This window comes from Triturus cristatus, chromosome 3_2 (assembly GCF_964204655.1).
Source record: "Triturus cristatus chromosome 3_2, aTriCri1.1, whole genome shotgun sequence".
In the NCBI taxonomy this organism is placed as follows: Eukaryota; Metazoa; Chordata; class Amphibia; order Caudata; family Salamandridae; genus Triturus; species Triturus cristatus.
The window spans coordinates 82,600,529-82,625,290 of NC_140584.1; the positions used below are offsets into that span (position 1 = coordinate 82,600,529).

Below are 24,762 nucleotides of genomic sequence, written 5' to 3' on the forward strand. Positions count from 1 at the left end.
GGCGTGGTCCACTCCAGGCCGATGTTCCACCTGAAAGTCCATTCCCTGTAGGGAGATAGACCACCTTAGCAACTTGGGATTCTCCCCCTTCATCTGCATCAGCCACCGAAGGGGTCTGTGGTCGGTCTGAACTAGGAAGTGCGAGCCAAACAGGTATGGCCGCAACTTCTTCAGAGCCCATACCACTGCAAAGGCTTCACGCTCTATTGCACTCCACTTCTGTTCCCTGGGAAGTAGTCTCCGGGATAGGAAGACCACGGGTTGATCCAGGCCCTCTTCATTGAGTTGCGATAACACTGCCCCAATGCCATGTTCCGATGCATCCGTCTGGACAATGAACTCCTTGGAAAAATCTGGGGCCCTTAAGACCGGGGCCTCGCACATGGCTTGCTTCAGTTTCACAAAGGCCTGCTGACAAGCCTCCGTCCAGACTACCCGTCGAGGTTGCTTCTTGGACGTAAGCTCCGTGAGGGGGGCCACAATGGTACCATACCCCTTCAGGAAGCGGCGGTAATATCTGGTGAGGCCCAGAAAAGCTCGGACCTCAGTCTGAGTCTTGGGGGGTTCCCAGGCCATGATGGCCTCGATTTTCGCCTGGAGGGGTTGCACCGCTCCCCTACCCACCAAGTGTCCAAGGTACACTACCAACCCCTGCCCGATCTGGCATTTACTGGCCTTAATCGTTAAACCAGCTTGCTTCAGGGCCTGGAGAACAGTTTGCAGGTGACGCAAGTGATCCTCCCAGCTGTTACTGAAGACGGCAATGTCGTCCAGGTAAGCAGCAGAGAAACTCTCCATTCCGGCGAGGATCTGGTTCACCAGACGCTGAAACGTGGCAGGTGCGTTCTTGAGCCCAAAGGGCATCACGCAGAACTTGTAGTGGCCTTTGGGCGTGGAGAAGGCTGACCTTTCCTTAGCTCCATCAGTCAGAGAGATCTGCCAGTACCCGGAAGTAAGGTCAAAGGTAATCAGATATTGGGCAGCTCCCAGCCGGTCAATCAGTTCATCCGCCCTTGGAATCGGATGAGCATCAGTCTTGGTTACTGAGTTCAGTCCCCGGTAGTCCACACAGAACCTCAGTTCCAGTTGGGCACCCGGTGGTACAGCTTTTGGTACTAATACCACCGGACTGGACCAGGGGCTGCTGGAAGGTTCAATCACTCCTAGCTCCAGCATCTTAGTGACTTCACCGTGAATGCTGGCCTTCACCTTGTCTGTCATCCGGTAGATCTTTGACTTCACAGGTGGGCTGTCTCGAGTGTCCACGTCATGGACGCACAGGTGAGTCCTACCCGGAACAAGGGAGAACAGCGAAGAGTACTGCCCCAGGACCTAGCGGCAGTCCTCCTGCTGTTCAGGAGTTAGGGACGGGGAGAGAATCACTCCCTCCACCAACCCATCCTTCTCTTGAGACGCAAATAAGTCGGGGAGAGGCTCGCTTTCCACGTCCTCTGCTCCGTCAGTCACCATCAGCAATATGACTTCGGGCCTCTCATGGTGGGGTTTGAGGCGGTTGGCATGCAGCACCCGTAGGGGCTGGCGAGGGGTCTTCCGATCCACCAAGTAGGTAGCCTTACCCTTCTTCTCCAACACCTCAAAGGGTCCTGACCAGCGATCCTGGAGGGCGCTAAGCTCTCCTGGTTCCATCACCCACACCTTCTGGCCAGGCTCCAATTCCACCGGATGAGCATTGTGGTCATACCACGCCTTCATCACTGCTTGGCTGGCTTCCAAGTTGTCAGAAGCTTGCTTCCACAACTTAGCCATTTGGCTCCGGAAGGCCAGCATGTAGCTCACCACGTCCTGGGGAAGCTTTCTGGGAGTTCTTTCCCATCCGTCTCTCACCAGGCTGAGAGGTCCACGCACAGGGTGCCCATACAAAAGCTCGAAGGGGCTGAAGCCCACTCCCTTCTGGGGCACTTCCCTGTAAGAGAACAATAGACAGGGTAGGAGGACGTCCCATTTCCTCCGCAGGCTTTCAGGCAGACTTCTGATCATGCCTTTCAAGGTTTTATTGAACCTCTCCACCAGACCATTGGTCTGGGGATGGTAAGGAGTGGTGAACCGGTAGGTCACTCCACACTCCTTCCACATGGCCCGCATGTATGCTGACATGAAGTTGGTCCCCCTGTCAGACACAACTTCCTTGGGAAAACCCACTCGGGTAAAGATTCCCATAAGGGCCCTAGCCACAACAGGTGCAGTAATGGTCCTCAGAGGTATAGCCTCTGGGTACCGTGTGGCATGATCCACCAGAACCAGGATAAACCTGTGACCAGCTGTAGTAGGCAGATCTAACGGACCCACAATGTCGATGCCCACCCTTTCAAAGGGGGTGCTAACGACAGGAAGTGGTTCCAGGGGAGCTTTCAGCTTCACCCCTGTTTTCCCACTGGCTTGACAAGTCACACACGTCCGGCAGTAGGTGTCGGACGACACTTTCATTTGAGGCCAATAAAAGTGTGGGACAAGCCGGGCAAAGGTCTTGTCTTGCCCCAGGTGTCTCATGAGCCAATTCCAGGAGAAAGGCTCGATAACGTTGAGGGACAACCAAGGCCCGTGACGATCCGTGCATGGGTGCCTTGGGTTCACTGTAGAGGAGGCCATCCTCCCAGTAAATGTTGTAGTTCCCCTCAACGTTCCCTGCTGCCTGGGCTTCGGCCTGTCGCCTCAGTCCCTCAAGAGTAGGACACTCCCTCTGGCCCTTGCAGAATTCCTCCCTGGTCGGCCCTCCCTCCACGTGCCACTCGGCCGGGATGGGTAGGTTCTCCAGTTCGGTAACATCCCCCTCCGCGGACTCCTGGTCCACCACCTCCGGTGGCCTATCCGTCACACGGGTGCGGATGCCGAGGCAGGCTCCTCCTGCCCTCGGTTCTTCCCTTGGTCGGCAGCCGGCTGTGCCTTTGTTCCAGGCTCCCGCCTAAACGAACTCCCCCTCCGGGTAGTCGCAGACCCTGTGCTGACACAGGCCCAGTCAGGTGTACCCAGCATCTCCGCATGAGTCCGGTATTCCACCTCCTTCCAAGCATTATGCTCTATGTCATTCCCCAGCAGACAATCGACTGGCACGGCAGGGCTTACGGCAACTCGAAGCAACCCGGTAACCCCTTCCCATTCAAATGGAACCTCGGCCACCGGATAGTGGCCCATTCTGCCGTCAGCCATCGCGGCAGGGTGGAGGACATCGGGAATCACCTGCTCTGGAGACACCAGTTGGCTACGTACCATAGGCATACTGGCTCCTGTGTCTCTCTGAGCCTTCCCTCTTTGGCCGTTGATGGTGACCCACTGCCCATACTTTGTGGTATTTGCCGGCACCTGGATCTTAGGAACCATCTCCCGTTCTCCCAGGGACACTAAAGTGACACCCGCCCACTCCCTTCCCTTATCTAAAGGCATCTCCTCCCCGAGCACTACACTAGCTACTCCGGGGGCCTTTCCTCCGATGGGAGCGGGTGGTCTTTTCGGGCACTTCACATCTCCCTTATAGTGTCCGACACCACCGCACTCGAAGCAATGGACAACCCTTGGCTGCTGACTCTGGCCAGGATTAGGGTTTCTAGGTGGGTTAGCCCTAGGGGTGAATCCCGTTGCCTTCCCTTGGAAACTATTTTGGGGGCCTTTAGAGAACTCCGTTTTCTTTTCCCCTCCCTCTTTCTTCTGGGGGGCGCCCTGTCCGGTCTTTTGAGAGTCCCTTCCAGTCCCCCTTGTGGACACCCGGGTACTAGCCCAAATGTCCGCCTCCTCAGCAAGCTTCCGGGGATTGGTCAGCTTGCTATCCACCAGGTGTTGACGCAGTTCAGGGAAACATTTTTCGAGCAGGTGTTCCTTCAACATCAAATCAAACAACCCCTTGTAGTCCCTCACCTCGCTGCCCTGTATCCAACCCTCTAATGCCTTCTTTGCATAGTCCAGGAAATCCACCCAATTCTGTGTGCCCAGTTTGTGGCTACCCCGGAACTTCTGTCTGTACTTCTCGGGTGTTAGTCCAAACTTCCTCACGAGTGCCACTTTCATGGTGGGGTAGTGGGTCTGCTCATCCTGCTCCAGGGCCAATAATGTATCCCTGCCAGCCAGAGGCATGTATTTATACAATCCCCCTCCCCAATATTTCTCTGGAACCCCATGGGCTCTTAAAGAGACCCTATAGGCCGCTAGCCACTTGGTGATGTCATCTCCCGCACTATAGCTGGCTACTATGTCTTTTGGCAGATAGGGTTTGGGTTCCCTGGTGATTTCTCTCTCTTCGCTGCCACCATTAGGAACAGTGTGTGCCCCGACCGGTAGGATCTGGAGATCTATCTCCCTGAGCCTCAACTTGTGAGCCATCCTCCGTTCCTCCTTTTCTTTCTCCAGCTTCGCCAACTCCCAGGTGAGCTGTCTTTTCTCCCTCCGGTCAGTTAATTCTGCTTCTAATAAGCCGTTGCTAGAGACACTGCTGCCCTTCCCTGAAAGTGTTCTGGGCCCTGCTAATAGGTTCCCCACCTCAGATTGGTACACACCAGCCCCCTCGCTGTCAGTCTCTCCATCCCTGTCCTCCTTCTCAACCTTACTTTCTCGTCGTGCCTCCCCCCAAGCCCTCAAGCTGGTCTGGAGCTCACCCTTCTTTGCACCTTGGGGACAAAACACCCCCTCTCGCTGACAAAACTCTGAGTTGGGCCACAGTGTAAGGCCTATGGACTACCCAAAGTTATTGTCGAGTAGACGCAAGCACAGCTCTATCCCACCACTGAACACCAATTTTATGTTGGAAACCGGGCAACCGGGTTAGCAGTCACCAGGTTCCCAGCACAGTGGTAGCTTGGCTCGAGCGGTTGGGGGTCAGGCACCGTGTTAAGTGTACGTCACACCCTCACAATAACCATGCGCTCATCCGTTCCAAAAACGACACTACACCGTAAAAATTATGGAAGACAAGATGAAAATATATATGTCTTTATCTTATTTTCTCTTAGTTGCAGATTTCATAACATAAATACCATACAATAGGATTTTCCTTCAAAAGAGCAGGTCAAATAAACAATGCTACTTCGGAATTTCAACAAATAGGTTCAGGTCATCATTAAGCAAAGAATAAATAGAGGTGCAATAAATACAGGCGGCAAATAAATACTGTCAGACAATAAATACAGTGCTAAAATAAATTACTGGAAGACAATAAATAAAGCACCTTCAATAAATACGGAAAAGCAATCAATGACAATTACAGATCAGATCACTTTCATGAGGTCACTTGGTCTTACTTTGCCCAAACACAGCTTGTGGTCATTTGGATGGCATGGGGGTGTCCCACCTAGATTGGTCAAGGCTGGGGCTTAAGCTGAGGCAGAACAAGGGTAGCCTAAAGATCTGGCCCTCCAAACTACACAGCCCTTTCTGGAGGTCACTGTACCAGTCTCAGTTCACCCCTGGCACTCCCAGGCTGGTCCTAACACCCCTCTAACCCCTAGGATGGTCTTTAGGGCTCCACGGGGCCTCAGACGCCCCCTCTACCACTTACTGTCCCTTCCTCGACGATCGGCTCCGCTCGGCGCCGGGTCGACGCCGTGAGGCGGCTCCGGTTCGATGTTGCTGGGCGGCCTCGACTCGATGTCGCTGGGCGGTCTCGACTCGATGTCGCTGGGCGGTCTCGACTCGATGTCGCTGGGCGGTCTCGACTCGATGTCGCTGGGCGGTCTCGACTCGATGTCGCTGGGCGGTCTCGACTCGATGTCGCCTTCCGGCGTCGCAGGGACACGGTCTCCCCGCTTCCGGGTGTCTCCGGAGTGCGATCTCCACTCCCGACCTCCGGCGCGCTTCACCTCAGTTTCCGGCGACTCCGGTGGGCTGACTTCACTCCCCCGTCGACGCCTCACCTCGACCTCAGGTGACTCCTTACTCGACCTCCGGCGCCTCTCCACGACCTCCGTCGGCGCCCTCACTCGACCTCCGGTGCCTCTCCACGACCTCCGTCGGCACCCTCACTCGACCTCTGACGGCTCCGGGTACGACGTCTGCTTTCTGTCAGCGCCACTTCTCTACCTCAGGCCCCAGGTCTCCAGGCTTCTCGACGTCAGGACTTCAGGAGGACACTGCTAAACAGGTCAGGAGCTTGCTGTTCTTCCTCTTTAAGGCCTGTTCCAAATATTCAGATCCTTAAGATGGTTCTTCTGGTCTTGGTCCCACACAGGGCTTTAGGCTGGGCTTGGTCAGTAGGGACTAGCATCAAGGGTGGGTTTCTGGACCCCTCTCCAAGCACTGGTTTCCACCTCTGCTGCCTTACTCCGACCTCCTTCTATCTCTGTCCTCTCTCCTCTCCAGTCAGATGCCAACTGCCACTCTGAGATGGCCTCCCAACATTCTAAACTGCCTCTCACTATCACAGGATTCTAGAATGTTACAGAAGGTTCTAGAAACCTCCAGTGGGTTTTGGTTATGTCACAGGTGACAATGGATGGCCACCATTTTGTGTCTCAGGCCTTCAGACAGAAGTTCCAGGGGTAGGGAAAATGGCTCCCTGACCCTGTATCAGCACTAACAAGTCTGGTGGTTCCCAAAAAGGAAAAATTATAACAGGGTTTGAGGCAGAAGTGGGACAAAATAAATAATGATGAGGAGGGACCACCCAAAGGGCTCACAGGTCTAACATACACCCATCCCATCTTGTCACACACACATCTGTTTCTTAAGGCACCACTGAATCCATGTTCTTGGCATACCAATACACGCAGGGTGGGAGGAAATGATGCCTTTTATGGGGGTTGCTGCAATGTACATGAGTTGGGGGGAGGGGTTGGAATGCATAACCAATCCACTAATTTGTGCTCTAATTCACTGCCACTACAGCGCTCATATCCTTCAAAGAACGAAAAAGGAAAATGGTACTGTGGCGGCAAGCACAAGTGGATCATGTACCAGCTTGCTAACCCCCAAGAGCCACTTGTGAAGAAACAGGTTCTTGAAGACAGGTGTTCCCATAAAACCTCTGCATTCTTCTTTTAATTGCAAAACACAACATTCTCTGATATACCAATTATTTTGTTATATTGGTTTGAAGCTCTTGTCAAAATAAGGCATTTACAAAATGTTCACATTATTCTTGCATTCAAATTTCTTCAAACTACATCCAATTGCACAGACAACCAAAGAGATGACTTGCATGCTGTGGGCACCAGCACACACAGGGCCTTTCTCGGGTGTCTAGACGGTGCTTTTGCATTATACGACACCGGAGAGAGAGTGGTCTTGCTCAGTTAACACAAAGTTTATCAAAGCAGGAATCCCCAAGGTTGAAGGAAAGGCTCTCTTCAAGGAGAAAGCAGCGCACACATGCCAGCAACGGCCCCAATAGCAGTGACAATTCTCGGTAAGTGCCATGTTTGGAAGGAGAAGCCTTTCTGTGTTCTCAGACAGAGTTGAAATCAATCCCAGAGGGGTGTGCTTTGCATGCCTGACACGTATCACTCACTACAGCGAGACTTTTGTGCCTGGATTGCTCAATGTTTGGAACACGACTTAATTTTTTAGCAGTCCGTGTATCATTTTCTAATGTGAGCCCTGAACAGTAACTAGTGTACACTGTCACGAGCCCCTGATTGTAGATAATAAGAGCAGGGCACCGAGAAAGACACTGGAGCAACGGAAACCTTCAAGTGCAAAATGAGTCGAGACCTCAACAGCTAAGGAACAATCCTCAATCAGAAAGCAACATGACACGGTCAATGTGAGCTACAATTTGCGCCTTGGGAACCAATTGGCTTGTTTAGCAGTGTAATAGGAGATATATATATATATATATATATAAATAATCTACTGGCGGTCGCCAGTAGATAGTTATAGTTAGGACCGTGTTTCCATAGGAAATCTCAAAATTCTATTTTGAATAACTTTGGCGCCGGTTGACGAATCTTCGCGAAATTTTCAAAACTAATGGGGCGCTCCGCTCAGCTCCTACCCTGAAAGTCTCGGGGGGATTCGTCAAGCGGGGGCCGAGAAAAAAGGGGGGTCCCAAAACACGTTTTCCCCATGCATTTTCCCATAGGACCTTTAGTCGAAAGTACAGCCCGAACGGCTGAACAGAATTACGTGAAATTTGGCAGAGAGGTAGTCCTCAGGTCGGGGATGTGCCTTTTGCATATATGGAGTCAATCTGTTCAGTAGTTCCTGAGAAAATTGCATTTAAAAGCACATACATATCTATAGCCGCGCACCGTGCGCGCACCGTGCTCGCACCGTGCGCTCACCCTAACGTGCACGAGCATAATTCTGATTGGTTGTTACATGTCAGTCAACGTTCGAATCGGTCGAAATCAGGAAGTGTCGGCCGCCATTTTGTTTGTTTTCAGTGCGAGAGTGGAAAAGGAAGGTGGCGAACGTGAAAAGGGGGCAGGGTAGAGAGTTCCTGACCCCCCTAGCCTTTGTCAGGGGGTCCCTGAAGGACCCCGAAGGCAGAAAAAAACATTGAAATTTTTTTTTAAATCGCGGGGCGCGCACGGTGAAAAACCATAAAAAAACAATTTTAAAAAATGTAATACGTAGTTTATTGAAAAATAAAGATATAAAAAAAATAATAATACATATATAACTTAGCATTTAAAAAACCGTACAAATTCACTGAAAAAACCATAGGTTTCACACACGTTATAGTTAGGAATTAGCATTTAAAAAAACCTTGCAAATTCACTTAAAAAACCATAGGCTTCACACATGTTATAGTTAGGTGGATATTTCACTCGTAAAAAACCAATGAAATTCCACCGTTATAGTTAGTTCAGATAACTATAACTCGCGCGACCGCCACTCAATCACAAGGATGATGTCATCAGTGATGTCAAGAGTGATGCCACTGACCATGTCATGAGTGATGTAATATGTGACGTCATGAGCAGAGGATTGCGGGCGCGCGAGTTATAGTTATCTGAACTAACTATAACGGTGGAATTTCATTGGTTTTTTACGAGTGAAATATCCACCTAACTATAACATGTGTGAAACCTATGGTTTTTTAAGTGAATTTGCAAAGTTTTTTAAATGCTAATTCCTAACTATAACGTGTGTGAAACCTATGGTTTTTTCAGTGAATATATATATACACCCACATACTTTTTTGTGTGTGTTGTAATTCTTTATTAACAATTTTGCAAGAGATGACATCCTGAAGATAATAGAATCAACCATACATTTACAATGGACATATAAACAGTTTAATGAAAGTTTGTACAGTTTATGCCTCTTAGGTGCTGAGAAAGAGCTAATTTTGTTATGTGTTGAGGAGAGGAAGTTAGAAGGGACTGAGGGATCCCATGTCTTGTTAGGTATATCAAAGGTAGCTGATCTAGTGTCAGCCTAATGTGTGGGATGCGACGGACGGTGAGCTTGATCATTTTCTTGGACTCTGTGCACTAACCAAATATTGCCTAGTATTCGGACATAGTGACTTGTGATCTTGGTGAAAGGACTCCTTGGTCTTGGGTATTGCTATACCTGATGGTTGAAGGGCAACAGGACTCTGAAGGGAAGAATATTATACGGCTCCTACTGCGGGTTCTTTTTTGATATCTATGCGGGTCATAGTCTTATTGTGTCCATATTGCTACATTGTCACATTTCTGCAGCTCTGCGCTGTAGTGCCATGGAAGGGTAGAGAATAAATGAGGGAGAAGAGGGCAGGAGGGGATAAGGTGAAAAGGGAGACAGGGAAGAGAAAACAAAAAGTATGTAGAAAAGACAGAGAACACCAAGATACGTAGCTGAGGACGCAAAGCGCCTCAAGATGTGGAATATACAAGATGGGTGGTGTAGAGCAGATCTGAGGTAGCAGTGCAATATTTTAATCAAACAACACATCAACAACTCCCGCACTGAAAGGGCCCTTCAAGAGCAGTACGTCAGTGGCATAACAAAACGTAAGGCCCCCCCTTTTTAAGATATGCTGAAGGGGCCCCTCACACTCACATCAGTAGGGGTTGGGGCCCCCTCCAGTATGGGTAGGACTGGGGACCACTGCACCGTGGGGTTGCGGGGGGCTTGGTTACACCCCTGCAGTACGTGACTCATCTTTCCGATAAAGGCTCACTTGGAGACTATATGTATGCTCTGATGCAACATGCTGATACAGAACACAAGTTAAGCAGCATCTTTTAATTGTGTCTGTACTGTTTTTGCTCGTAAGATACGGACAATAGTGGTCCATTCCCGCAGACCCTCCGCACGACGTGCCAGTCAGTGTGTGCTTTTACATACATATGCTTGTTACATTATGAACATGCTGGATTCACGCCACAATACGTCAAAGCGGAAACTCAGCCAACATCTCCGTACCTCTTTGTGGGAGTCCTTGTGAGCCTCCAGGGTTTTCATGATAGTCAGCTCCGCATAATTTTTAAACCTTGCTGGCTGGTTCTTCAGAATTTCTCTGAGTACCCTCAAAGCCAAGGCTCGGATTGAGTGCTAGTTACACACAAACAGAAAAAGAGAAAGAATTACTTGGTAGAAGGAGGAGTTCATTACATTATCCACACATACCCAACCTCACACGTCATCTATTCTACATAAGATAATTTGTACGTATTCTTGTTTTAGGACTAAAGAAAGGATGTTTGCTCATAAAATATTTAGTGTCATTTACATTACATTACTCAGCTGGCCTTTAACAGCGAAATTTACAGATTAAAACAAACTAAAGACACCTCTAATGAAGGCAATTTTAGTATATACTCTGTGAAGCTGTGTACAACCTAGACACACAGTAAAAATCCACATTAGATTGTGTTGTATCACTGCTGTAAAGTGATTGTTAAAGATAAAAGGTATGCGTAAACGTATGCGTAAGTATCCGATTCAAATCCATTATTGTCAAAACTAATGTTCCCTTTGGAAAGTAAATGGGCATGAGCTCCTTTGAATGCAATATAATGTCCCGTACAGCCAAGCTCTTTTCTAGTAACATCTAAAGAACGCAGAATGTGCTTTTGCAAACCTACAGTTGATTTGTTTCAGAAATGTTTAAAAAAAATACATTTAAAAAAAAGGGAAAAATGTTGCTGGTCTCACATTTGAATCTCAAATGAAAAACAAACATTGGCAATTGTAATGGGTGACGCCTTTTGGGCTTGCTAGAGCAGACCTATTGGCATCGCCAATACTTTTTACAGATGCCGCTCTGCATTGCCAAAAACAAACCAAAAAATACAAGCATACGCCATGAGGCCCAGTCTGAGGACAAATATGCTTGCATCACTACGCATGTAAGTGCAGAAGGTATGACGGAACAACCGTTTTGATTTTCATTTTACGGTTCACAGATGACCATCTTGGAATAGTAAATAAAATATACTGAATATTACAGATGCTTGCATAGAGGCTGAGAGGCCGTCAGGAGGCACACCGACTGTGAACCACAAGAGGTGGCGCAAAGTCAGTGCAATCCCCAACGGTGCCCTTTGTGTGTGTGTGTGTGTGTGGGGGGGGGGGAAAGATTCCAGGTCCCACCTCATCCCTCTACAGGAGTGTACAGTCACTCACTGGTCAGTCTGCAGGGGTATTTCTTTACTGGCAGCGGCCATTGCAGGTAAGAGAGGTGGGGCCGGCTGGGGGCGATTTTGAGAGGCGACCACGAGGGGAAATAATTATTTATTTAATTTTCCCTTGTGGTCGTTTATCGAAATCCCCCCCACCCCCCCCTTCCCCCTTCCCCCTCCCAGCTGGCCGGCCCCACCGCTCTTACCTGCAGCGGCCGAGGATGCTCTGTACCCTTTGAAAGTCAAGCCTGTTGCTGCGTCCACAGTGGAAGGCAGACCAGTGGCTTCAAACAGCTGGTCCATCCTTCACTGCCTAGTTAAGGCGCAGACTGGCGCTTACACAGGGAACAGTGCATTTGCTGTGATATGTTGCAGTGTCCCAATCTGCGCCAGGCGCACCTACTTGAGTCCACTGCGGTGAAAAACAGATGCTGAGCCGTATCCATAACAGGCCTGTTAGACCTGTCAGCCCTTTGGGTGGTCCCTCCTCATCATTATTTATTTTGTCCCACTTTTGCCTCAAACCCTGTTTGAATTTTTCCTTTTTGGGAACCACCAGACTTTTTCGTGTTGCTACAGATTCAGGGAGCCATTTTAGCTAACCCTGAAACTTCTGTCTGAGGGCCTGGAGCACAAAATGGTGGCCACCTGTGACATCACCAGCATCCACTGGAACCTACCAGCACCTTCCAGAACATTCCAGAACTCTGTGACAGTTGGAGGCGGTTTAGAATGTTGGGAGGTTAAGACAGAGTGTTGGCAGTTGGAGCTGGCAGTTGGCACCTGACTGGTGAAGAGAGAGCAGCACAACAGTGAAGGAGGAAGGAGTGAAGCAGCAGGGGTGGAAACTTGTGCCTGGAGTGGGGTCCATAAACCCACCCTTGATACTTGTCCCTACTGATGGATCCCAGCCTATAGCCCTGTGTGGGAAGGAGACAGAAGAAACTTATCCTAAGGACCTGGACAGCAGGAACAGGCCTTAGAACCAAGAAAACAGCAAGATTCTGACCTGAGAACTGGTTTCCCTGGAGTCCGGCGTCGAGTAGCCTGAAGACCTGGAGCCCGGGGTGGAGAAGCGGCGCTGACTGAAGTAGCAGACGTCGTACCCGGAGCCGCCTGAGGTCGTGAGAGGGCGCCGACGGAGGTCGTGAGGAATACCAGAGGTCGAGGAGGAAGTGAACCGAGGTCGAGCGAGCGGCGTCATCGGAGGAGTGAAGTCCGCCCTCCGGAGTCGTCGGAGACCGAGGTAGAGGAGCACCGGAGGTCGGGAGTGAGGATCGCACTCCGGAGTCGCCCGGAACCTGAGAGGAGGAGCACCGGAGGTCGGGGGTGAGGATCGCACCCCGGAGTCGCCGGAAGTCGACATCGAGGCCAGGCCGGCTGACGTCATCGGAGCCGAGAGCGCCATCGGACCGGAGCCGCCCGAAGTCGACATCGTGAAGAGACTGCCCGACGCCGTCGAATCGGAGGTCGAGATCGAACCGAGGCCACCGACATCGGACCGGAACCGCCTACCGGCGTCGTCAAAGAACTGACAGTGTGCCGAGGCCGCCGAGACCGAACCGGAACCGCCTCACGGCGTCGACACGACTCCAGCGGCGTCGGAACATCAGAAAAAGGGCAGTAAGTGGAGTAGAGGGCGCCTAAGGCCCTGTGGAGACCTGAGAGACTGCTCTAAGGGGCTAGGGAGGTGCTGAAACCAACCTGACTGTGCAAGGGGTGAACTGGGACTAACCTAGAGAGGTTGTGTGGAGAGAGAAAGCCAGGGCATTGGTATTCCCCCCTTTGATCTACCTCAGTTTAGGCCTCAGCCTTGTCCCAGCCAGGGAGTAGCCCCCCCTCAAGCCTTCCACAACCCTACAAGCTGTGCCTGGGCCAAATCAGCCCATAAGAATTGAAGTGTCATCTGATTATATGAGGGTTGCTGTATACTTTTAATTATTTATTGGGGGTACTGTATTTATTGAATTTTTACCTATTTATTGCTGCACTATATTTATAGGTCCACAGGACTTGATGGTGTACAATATTTATTGGTACAGTATTTATTGCCTCAAAGTATTTAATTGTCTGTATATATTGCACTTGTATTTATGCCCTGTTATTTATGATCACCCCTATTTATTTCATCAAACAGCCAATATTTATTTGACCTGCACTAATTGAAACTTGTATATTGTGATTGACCTATTTATTTTTCCAATCAGCAACTAAGAGAAAAAGATAAAGAAAGATATTTTCATAATTTTTACGGTGTAGAGTCGTTTTTGGAACGGATGCACGCATGGTTATTGTATGGGTATATTGTATGCTTAGCACGGTGCCTGTTTCCTGACCACTCGAGCCAAGCTACCACAGTGTGTTCGGGGAGTCCACCACCACCCTGCGGAGTGGGAGTGGGCGTTTCCAACATAAATTGGTGTTCAGTGGTGGGATTGAGCTGTGCCTACGTATACTCAACAATAACTGTGGGTAGTCCATAGGCCTACACCGGGAGTTTTCTCAAGAGCGGCCTTCCTAATTGTGGGTTTTTGTTTTTTCCAAATTTACTCTGGTGGTGGGAGGAGGTATTATTAAAGGTACCCCCCTGCATAGTTACTGCACAAAACCTGTCCTCTAACCTGAGTGGGCAAGATGGAGTTTGTACTAGAAAATCTAGAAACGTACACTGTGGCCCAACTCAGGGAGTTTTGCCAGCGGGAGGGGGTGTACTGTCCCCCAGGAGCAAAGAAGGGTGCACTCCAAACCAGCTTAAGGGCTTGGGGGGAGGCACGCCGAGAAAGCAAGGCTGAGGAGGAAGAAAGGGATGGAGAGCCTGACCCTGAGGGGGCTGAGATGTACCAACCTGAGGTGGGGAACCTGTCAGCAGGGCCCAGAACCATTTCTAGGAAGGGCAGCAGTGCCTCTAGCGGTGGCTTGTCTGAAGTGGAGCTAACGGACCGGAGGGAGAAAAGACAGCTCACATGGGACTTAGCAAGGTTGGAAAAGGAGAAGGAGGAGCAGAGGATGGCCCATGAATTACGACTGAAAGAAATAGATCTTCAGATCTTGAGAATCGGGGCACAACCTGTTCCTAATGGTGGCAGCCAAACCCAAGAGATCACCAGGGAATCTAAACCATACCTGCCAAAGGACATAGTAGCTAGCTATGGAGTGGGCGACGATATCGCCAAGTGGCTAGCGGCCTATGAGGTCTCACTGAGGGCCCATGGGGTTCCAGAGAAGTACTGGGGAGGGGGATTGTACAAGTACATGCCTCCAGCAGGTAGGGATGCTTTATTGGCCCTCGAGGAGGATGAGCAGACCCACTACCCCACCATGAAACTGGCGCTCATCAGAAAGTTTGGACTAACACCTGAAAAGTACAGACAGAAGTTCAGGGGTAGTCACAAACTGGGCACGCAGAATTGGGTGGACTTCCTGGACTATGCGAAGAAGGCAATGGAAGGTTGGATTCAGGGCAGTGAAGTGAGGAACTACGAGGAGTTGTTTGACCTAGTACTGAAGGAACACCTGCACGAGAAATGTTTCCCTGAACTGCGGCAACACCTGGTGGATAGCAAGCTGACCAGTCCCCGGAAGCTTGCTGAGGAGGCGGACATTTGGGCTAGTACCCGGGTGTCCACAAGGGGGACTGGAGGGGATACTCAAAAGGCCGGACAGGGCGCCCCCCAGAAGAAAGAGGGAGGGGAAAAGAAAAAGGAGTTCTCCAAAGGCCCCCAAAATAACTTCCAAGGGAAGGGAACAGGATTCACCTCTAAGGCTAACCCACCCAGAAACCCTAATCCTGGCCAGAGTCAGCAGCCAAGGGTTGTCCATTGCTACGAGTGCGGTGGCGTTGGACACTATAAAGGAGATCCGAAGTGTCAGAAACGATCACCCCCTCCCACTGGAGGAAAGACCCCCGGAGTAGCTAGTGTAGTGCTCGGGGAGGAGATGCCCTTAACTAAGGGAAGGGAGTGGGCGGGTGTCACTTTAGTGTCCCTGGGAGAACGGGAGATGGTTCCTAAGATCCAGGTGCCCGCAAATACCGCAAAGTATGGGCAGTGGATCACCATCAACGGCCAAAGAGGGGAGGCTCTGAGAGACACAGGAGCCAGTATGACTATGGTGCGTAGCCAGCTGGTGTCTCCAGAGCAGGTAATTCCCGATGTACTCCACCCAGCCGCGATGGCTGACGGCAGAACAGGCCACTATCCAGTGGCCGAGGTTCCCTTTGAATGGGGGGGGGGTTGCAGGTTCACTTCGAGTTGCCGTAAGCCCTGCCGTGCCAGTCGATTGTCTGCTGGGGAATGACATGGAGCACAACGCTTGGAAGGAGGTGGAATACCGGACTCACACCGAGATGCTGGGTACACCTGACTGGGCCTGTGTTAGCACAAGGTCCGCGACTACCCGAAGAGGGAGTTCATTCCGGCTGGAGCCTGGAACAAAGGCCCAGCCAACTGCCAGTCAAGGGAAGAACCGAGGACAGGAGGAGCCTGCCTCGGCGTCTCCACCCCGTAGGACGGATAGGCCACCGGAGGTGGTGGACCAGGAGTCTGCGGAGGGGGACGTTACCAACCTGGAGGACCTACCCATCCCGGCCGAGTGGCACGTGGAGGGAGGCCCGTCCAGGGAGGAATTCTGCCAGGGCCAGAGGGAGTGCCCTACCCTTGAGGGGCTGAGGCGACAGGCCGAAGCCCAGGCAGCAGGGAACGTTGAAGGGAACTACAGTGTTTACTGGGAGGATGGCCTCCTCTACAGTGAACCCAAGGCACCCCTACATGGATCGTCACGAGCCTTGGTAGTTCCTCAACGTTATCGAGCCTTCCTTTTGGAGTTGGCTCACGAGATACCATTGGCAGGACACCTGGGGCAAGACAAGACCTTCGCCCGTCTTGTCCCACACTTTTATTGGCCTCAGATGAAAGTGTCGTCCGATACCTACTGCCGGACATGTGTGTCTTGCCAAGCCAGTGGGAAAACAGGGGTGAAGCTGAAAGCTCCCCTGGAACCACTTCCTGTCGTTAGCACCCCCTTTGAAAGGGTGGGCATCGACATTGTGGGTCCATTAGATCCACCAACTACAGCTGGTCACAGGTTTATCCTGGTTCTGGTGGATCATGCCACACGGTACCCAGAGGCAATACCTCTGAGGACCATAACAGCACCTGTTGTGGCTAGGGCCCTGATGGGAATCTTTACCCGAGTGGGTTTTCCCAAGGAAGTTGTGTCCGACAGGGGGACCAACTTCATGTCAGCATATATGCGGGCAATGTGGAAGGAGTGTGGAGTGACCTACCGGTTCACAACTCCTTACCACCCCCAGACCAATGGTCTGGTGGAAAGGTTTAACAAAACCTTAAAAGGCATGATCAGAAGTCTGCCTGAAAGCCTGCGGAGGAAATGGGACGTCCTCCTACCCTGTTTACTCTTTTCATACAGGGAAGTGCCACAGAAGGGAGTGGGCTTCAGCCCCTTCGAGCTTCTGTATGGGCACCCTGTACGTGGACCTCTTAACCTGGTGAGAGACGGATGGGAAAGAACTCCCAGAAAGCTCCCCCAGGATGTGGTGAGCTACATGCTGGCCTTCCGGAGCCAAATGGCTAAGTTGTGGAAGCAAGCTTCTGACAACTTGGAAGCCAGCCAAGCAGTGATGAAGGCGTGGTATGACCACAACGCTCACCCGGTGGAGTTGGAGCCTGGCCAGAAGGTGTGGGTGATCGAACCAGGAGAGCTTAGTGCCCTCCAGGATCGCTGGTCAGGACCCTTTGAGGTGTTGGAGAAGAAGGGTAAGGCTACCTACTTGGTGGACCTGAAGACCCCTCGTCAGCCCCTGCGGGTGCTGCATGCCAACCGCCTCAAACCCCACCACGAGAGGCCCGAAGTCATCTTGATGATGGTGACTGACGGAGGAGAGGACGTGGAAAGCGAGCCTCTCCCTGATCTGTTTGCGTCTCAAGAAAAGGATGGGTCGGTGGAGGGAGTGATTCTCTCCCCATCTCTAACTCCTGAACAGCAGGAGGACTGTCGCCAGGTCCTGGGGCAGTACTCTTCGTTGTTCTCCCTTGTCCCGGGTAGGACTCACCTGTGCGTCCATGACGTGGACACAGGAGACAGCCCACCTGTGAAGTCCAAGATCTACCGGATGTCAGACAAGGTGAAGGCCAGCATTCATAGTGAGGTCACTAAGATGCTGGAGCTAGGAGTGATTGAACCTTCTAGCAGCCCCTGGTCCAGTCCGGTGGTGTTAGTACCAAAAGCTGCACCACCGGGTGCCCAACCAGAACTGAGGTTCTGTGTGGACTACCGGGGACTGAATTCAGTGACAAAAACTGATGCTCATCCGATCCCTAGGGCGGATGAATTGATTGACCGGCTGGGAGCTGCCCAATATCTAAGTACCTTTGAGCTTACTTCGGGGTACTGGCAGATCTCGTTGACTGATGGAGCAAGGGAAAGGTCAGCCTTCTCCACGCCCAATGGCCACTACCAGTTCTGTGTGATGCCCTTTGGGCTCAAGAACGCACCTGCCACGTTTCAGCGCCTGGTAAACCAGATCCTCACCGGAATGGAGAGTTTCTCTGCTGCTTATCTGGATGACATAGCCGTCTTCAGTAACAGCTGGGAGGATCACTTGCGTCACCTGCAAGCTGTTCTCCAGGCCCTGAGACAAGCTGGATTGACTATCAAGGCCAGCAAGTGCCAGATCGGGCAGGGGTCGGTAGTGTACCTTGGACACTTGGTGGGTAGGGGAGCGGTGCAACCCCTCCAGGCGAAGATCGAGGCCATCATGGCCTGGGAACCCCCCAAGACACAGACTGAGGTCCGAGCATTTTTGGGCCTCACGGGATATTACCGCCGCTTCGTGAAGGGGTACGGTACCATCGTAGCCCCCCTCACGGAGCTCACGTCCAAGAAACAACCTCGACGGGTAGTCTGGACGGAGGCTTGTCAGCAAGCCTTTGAGAGATTGAAGAAAGCCATGTGCGAGGCCCCGGTCTTAAGGGCCCCAGACTTTTCCAGGAAGTTCATTGTCCAGACAGATGCATCAGAACATGGCATTGGGGCAGTGTTATCGCAACTCAACGAAGAGGGCCTGGATCAACCCGTGGTCTTCCTATCCAGGAGACTACTTCCCAGGGAACAGAAGTGGAGTGCAATAGAGCGTGAAGCCTTTGCATTGGTATGGGCTCTGAAGAAGTTGCGGCCATACCTGTTTGGCTCGCACTTCCTTGTTCAGACCGACCACAGACCCCTTCGTTGGCTGATGCAGATGAAGGGGGAGAATCCCAAGTTGTTGAGGTGGTCTATTTCCCTACAGGGGATGGACTTTCAGGTGGAACATCGGCCTGGAGTGGACCACGCCAATGCAGACGGTCTCTCAAGGTATTTCCGCCTTAGTGATGAGAACTCCCAAGGGGTTGGGTAGCTCTCCCCACTTTCAGCTGGGGGGGACGCGTGTTAGACCTGTCAGCCCTTTGGGTGGTCCCTCCTCATCATTATTTATTTTGTCCCACTTTTGCCTCAAACCCTGTTTGAATTTTTCCTTTTTGGGAACCACCAGACTTTTTCGTGTTGCTACAGATTCAGGGAGCCATTTTAGCTAACCCTGAAACTTCTGTCTGAGGGCCTGGAGCACAAAATGGTGGCCACCTGTGACATCACCAGCATCCACTGGAACCTACCAGCACCTTCCAGAACATTCCAGAACTCTGTGACAGTTGGAGGCGGTTTAGAATGTTGGGAGGTTAAGACAGAGTGTTGGCAGTTGGAGCTGGCAGTTGGCACCTGACTGGTGAAGAGAGAGCAGCACAACAGTGAAGGAGGAAGGAGTGAAGCAGCAGGGGTGGAAACTTGTGCCTGGAGTGGGGTCCATAAACCCACCCTTGATACTTGTCCCTACTGATGGATCCCAGCCTATAGCCCTGTGTGGGAAGGAGACAGAAGAAACTTATCCTAAGGACCTGGACAGCAGGAACAGGCCTTAGAACCAAGAAAACAGCAAGATTCTGACCTGAGAACTGGTTTCCCTGGAGTCCGGCGTCGAGTAGCCTGAAGACCTGGAGCCCGGGGTGGAGAAGCGGCGCTGACTGAAGTAGCAGACGTCGTACCCGGAGCCGCCTGAGGTCGTGAGAGGGCGCCGACGGAGGTCGTGAGGAATACCAGAGGTCGAGGAGGAAGTGAACCGAGGTCGAGCGAGCGGCGTCATCGGAGGAGTGAAGTCCGCCCTCCGGAGTCGTTGGAGACCGAGGTAGAGGAGCACCGGAGGTCGGGAGTGAGGATCGCACTCCGGAGTCGCCCGGAACCTGAGAGGAGGAGCACCGGAGGTCGGGGGTGAGGATCGCACCCCGGAGTCGCCGGAAGTCGACATCGAGGCCAGGCCGGCTGACGTCATCGGAGCCGAGAGCGCCATCGGACCGGAGCCGCCCGAAGTCGACATCGTGAAGAGACTGCCCGACGCCGTCGAATCGGAGGTCGAGATCGAACCGAGGCCACCGACATCGGACCGGAACCGCCTACCGGCGTCGTCAAAGAACTGACAGTGTGCCGAGGCCGCCGAGACCGAACCGGAACCGCCTCACGGCGTCGACACGACTCCAGCGGCGTCGGAACATCAGAAAAAGGGCAGTAAGTGGAGTAGAGGGCGCCTAAGGCCCTGTGGAGACCTGAGAGACTGCTCTAAGGGGCTAGGGAGGTGCTGAAACCAACCTGACTGTGCAAGGGGTGAACTGGGACTAACCTAGAGAGGTTGTGTGGAGAGAGAAAGCCAGGGCATTGGTATTCCCCCCTTTGATCTACCTCAGTTTAGGCCTCAGCCTTGTCCCAGCCAGGGAGTAGCCCCCCCTCAAGCCTTCCACAACCCTACAAGCTGTGCCTGGGCCAAATCAGCCCATAAGAATTGAAGTGTCATCTGATTATATGAGGGTTGCTGTATACTTTTAATTATTTATTGGGGGTACTGTATTTATTGAATTTTTACCTATTTATTGCTGCACTATATTTATAGGTCCACAGGACTTGATGGTGTACAATATTTATTGGTACAGTATTTATTGCCTCAAAGTATTTAATTGTCTGTATATATTGCACTTGTATTTATGCCCTGTTATTTATGATCACCCCTATTTATTTCATCAAACAGCCAATATTTATTTGACCTGCACTAATTGAAACTTGTATATTGTGATTGACCTATTTATTTTTCCAATCAGCAACTAAGAGAAAAAGATAAAGAAAGATATTTTCATAATTTTTACGGTGTAGAGTCGTTTTTGGAACGGATGCACGCATGGTTATTGTATGGGTATATTGTATGCTTAGCACGGTGCCTGTTTCCTGACCACTCGAGCCAAGCTACCACAGTGTGTTCGGGGAGTCCACCACCACCCTGCGGAGTGGGAGTGGGCGTTTCCAACAAGGCCCTATAGGTCAGTCTCTGATATCAATGATTGCTGGAGCAGTCATTCTTCACATGGTCAGCGAAAATACAGTTAAAGCATTGTCCAAGTGGATTTCATATCTATTACGCAGACAACATTTTTTCACAGTGTTTGCAAATTTCTAACTTTTCAGCACCAAATTAGTAAAGCTCTGATTTGAATAGACCCTGAACACTAAAGAGGCATGCTTCAGAGAAAATGCCTAGACACCTAGCAAAGTCATACAGATTTAGCTAACACTTAACGCTGCTTTTTTCACTACATGTTAAAAGATTTTGAAAGGCTCGAAATGTGAAATTAACAGTAACAATCAACAAGGATCATTCACAACACGCCCACAGGAAATCCAACAGCACTGAGGGAAGAACCATTTTTGGACCATCCACCTAATGACAGAGGAAAAGTCCAAATATCTCCAGGTCATGATGTATGTATTTGCGAGTTAAGAATGGACCAAGGATGGGCAGGCTGACGACTTTGAATACGTCGGAGTATGTCAACGTATTAAAGTAACAATTTATGTTTAATATACATCTCAGAACACGTGGTTGTCTGGAGTTCTTTAATGTGATCATTTGTTACACAAGAGCAACAGCCGAACGCTGCGCCAGTGGGCATACTGTAAAAGACAAGCTTTTCCAATACAATGCCCACGTGTGAATTAACTTCATTCCGCTCTCTCCTTATCACCGGCTGGCTGGAATGTGCATGATTTTACAGATTTTTCAGGCTTCCCAATGTTTAATGTCTTAACATGAAGCAGAGGGAAACTTGCACACCCATGTGTTAAAATTAAAGATGTGCAAAGGAGTCCAACATTGCTTCCCTCCTATTCAGGATGTTATTTTCCTATAGCCTTTCAAACTTTAGCACCTCGATGATTGTTAAGAATTATGCAGCAAAAAATGGTTTAGAGGGTGAATTCTACTATAATTAGCTTTCCCTGGAAACGCTGTCACAGTCTAAGTTGTGCAAAGTCCATAAACTATACAATCTGATGAAGTCGAAAAGTTAAGAGATTCCCACAACTCCACATTTAGAGTGTGTATGGACTTCGTTGAATCTTTCTCAGGCACAGGTCATTCTGGTGTATACAATGAAAAATCAATTGAAATCAAACATTGGCACAAGTGAAAGAAATAGTCTCAAACTTTCGCAAAAACCTATCCCTAGTTGCTTTTTGGTCCACTCACTCTGATGCCCGTTGTCCAATACCCTTGAAGCGTGACTGCTCAACTGGAACAGCTGTCTGTAAAACCAACATTTAAAGGGCAAGGTTCTGGTTCTATTATCGACTACATTTTTGTGTCCAGGTTGTGTGTTTGTGCACTGGTGAGTATTACTGGAACATTCTTAGTGATCACAACCCCCTGACCTCGACTTTTATCTAGGAAAAAAGCAAGCAGAGCATCTCTGATTTCTAGAAATCCCTTACTGAGTCAAAGGAGCAGGGGCGTAGGATAAAATGGGGGAATGTTATCCCAGAGGAATTTAATGCCTGCATGTTTCTAACATGTTGGGATGACTTCAATATCTGTTTTGAGAATGATACTCCCGATGCCCAAACTTTTATGGCCTATCAGCGCATAGCACAAGTTACTACTTGTGTAACGATATATCTGTAAGAGACATTAGTTAGTGATAGATTCCTTACCTTAGAATAATCCCCAGGCGTCAGACTAGATCCAGAAAGTTTTTTTGCTAGCAGTACCCCTGCGCGTCAGTAGGTGACATCGTGCGGCTCCGCGTCCGTCGCTGGCGTCGTATGAGACGAGATGACGTCACGAAGACTACTTAGGCGCCACCCATGCGCGCGGACGTCAGTTCTGTACACGACTTTCCGCGCCAGGACCGCAGATCCATGCAAGAAACTGACCACTGGTGCCATGAAACTAGGGCCCTGAAAGGGGATGACCTTAACAATAGAAATCTGTTCGCAGAACGGGGAGGATGGATGGGGCGGTAAGGAATCTATCACTAACTAATGTCTCTTACAGATATACCGTTACACAAGTAGTAACTTGTGCATCTGAAAGAGACACTTTAGTGATAGATTCCTTACCTTAGAATAGATACCCCAGCAATACCAACTCCGGTGGTGGGTCTGCGAACAAAGATCACACCAGAAAGTCAGGGAGAACAGAACGGCCAAAGAAGCCGTCTCTCCGGACTGGACTGTCAAGGCAGTGATGATTGGTAAACGTGTGCAGCGAGGCCCACGTATCTGCCTGACAAATGTCCTGCAAGGGAATGTCGCGCCCCAAGGCAGTAGTGGCTGCCGTCGCCCTGGTAGAATGGGCACGCAGCCCCACCGGAGGCTCCTTCTTAGCCAACGAGTAACATGTTTTGATGCACAGAACGACCCCCGAGAGATGGTTTGTTTGTGCACGGCCCGATCTTTTTTGGCGCCCACGTAGCCAACAAAGAGCTGGTCATCCACCCGGAACTGTTGTGTGCGCTTCAGATAGAACGGGAGCGCACGTTTTGGGTCCAAACGGTGGAGCCTCTCTTCTTCTTCAGAAGGATGCGGAGGCGGAAAGAAGGTAGGCAAAGTGATGGTCTGCCCGATGTGGAAGGACGGTCCTTAAAACCACCTTTTCCGGATGAAAAGAAACGAAAGGAGGTTTGGAAGAAAGAGCCTGGAGCTCACTCACTCTTCTGGCAGAGGTGATAGCTACCAGGAAAGCCGTCTTGAGAGTGAGAAGACGCAAAGGACAGGTATGAAGGGGCTCGAAGGGAGCGCACATCAGATATGTCAAGACACGGCTGAAGTCCCATTGAGGCATTATGAACGGCACGAGAGGAAACGTGTGCGTAATGCCTTTTAGGAAACGGTTAACAACCGGGGACTTAAAAAGAGAAGGCTGGGGGCGTGGCTTCGCACTGCAGCGAGATGGCCGCGTGAGAGTGCCGCTCCGCTCCTAATTACCCCTAACCACACCATCCGCCAAACCTATCCAACCCCCATAGCAGGGACAGATCCTGAGTGTGTCCCGGTTTCAGTCTTGGAGATCGCTGTGGCGCCGCCGGGCTCTGCGGGGGCGTCACAGGCCTGACTGACCCAGCGGCCTCTCAGCAGCTCCAATCTGGGGCCTGTGGTGATCGGGTCCCCCGTGGGTCCTGCGGGCGGGAGCGGCTGCCCAGAGCAACGCAACGTCGGGATTGCGGCCTGTGACCAGCAGGGCGGACTGGAGGACTTGCAGAGGCGGTGCCCTCCCTCGCATTGGCTCGGGGTGCGGCAGAGGTAAGAAGGGTTCCCTCTCGCACCCCCCCCCCCCCCCCCAAGTGAATCCTTGGCTGCCCGACTGAATTGACCGCCAGAGGCCCACGGGGACGACATAAGTGGCGGAGCACCGGTGACCAGTCGACCTCACTGCTTGACCCATTAGGGAGCGATTGCGAGGACATTTGCGGTGCTTGTGGTGCCTCCCCCTCCCCCGCCGGCGGGAGTGCTGCCTCAGGGCCTGGGCCGGGGACTGAGACCGCCTGGCCTACTTTGTGACTGTTAACTAAAGGGCGTGGTGTCCGGTAAGAGGCCCCTGTGGCGAGATACGGAGGGGCACATAGACCAATATATTGTTCCAAAGGAGGAGGGGGTGACTGGGGCCCTCTAAGAGGCCTGTAATCTTTTCACTGGCAGCCTTGACGTAGCGGCCACCAGCGGGGGCCCCCCCCCCCTTTCGGATCTCTGCTCTCCCCCCCTATCCGCCTCCCCTCCATCTGCGCATTGCCTGCCGGAGTTACACATGGGACCACTGATGAGGTGGGGTATCCCATCGGGGAGCGTGAGATGTGACCAGTGCGTTCCACAGTGGCCTGTGAGGGGCGGCGGCATCATG

At 51.2% G+C, this 24,762-nt stretch overlaps 1 protein-coding gene across 2 annotated transcripts in view; it reads right to left on the minus strand.

Moving 5' to 3' along the window:
• CLASP1 (cytoplasmic linker associated protein 1) overlaps window positions 1-24,762 on the minus strand; it is a 1,312,099-nt gene that overhangs the window by 153,014 nt on the left and 1,134,323 nt on the right. For both annotated transcript variants that reach the window (XM_085647275.1, XM_085647274.1), the window contains one exon: window positions 10,300-10,428. In XM_085647275.1, the coding sequence (XP_085503401.1) occupies window positions 10,300-10,428 (129 nt within the window). The remainder of the gene's footprint in view (window positions 1-10,299; window positions 10,429-24,762) is intronic.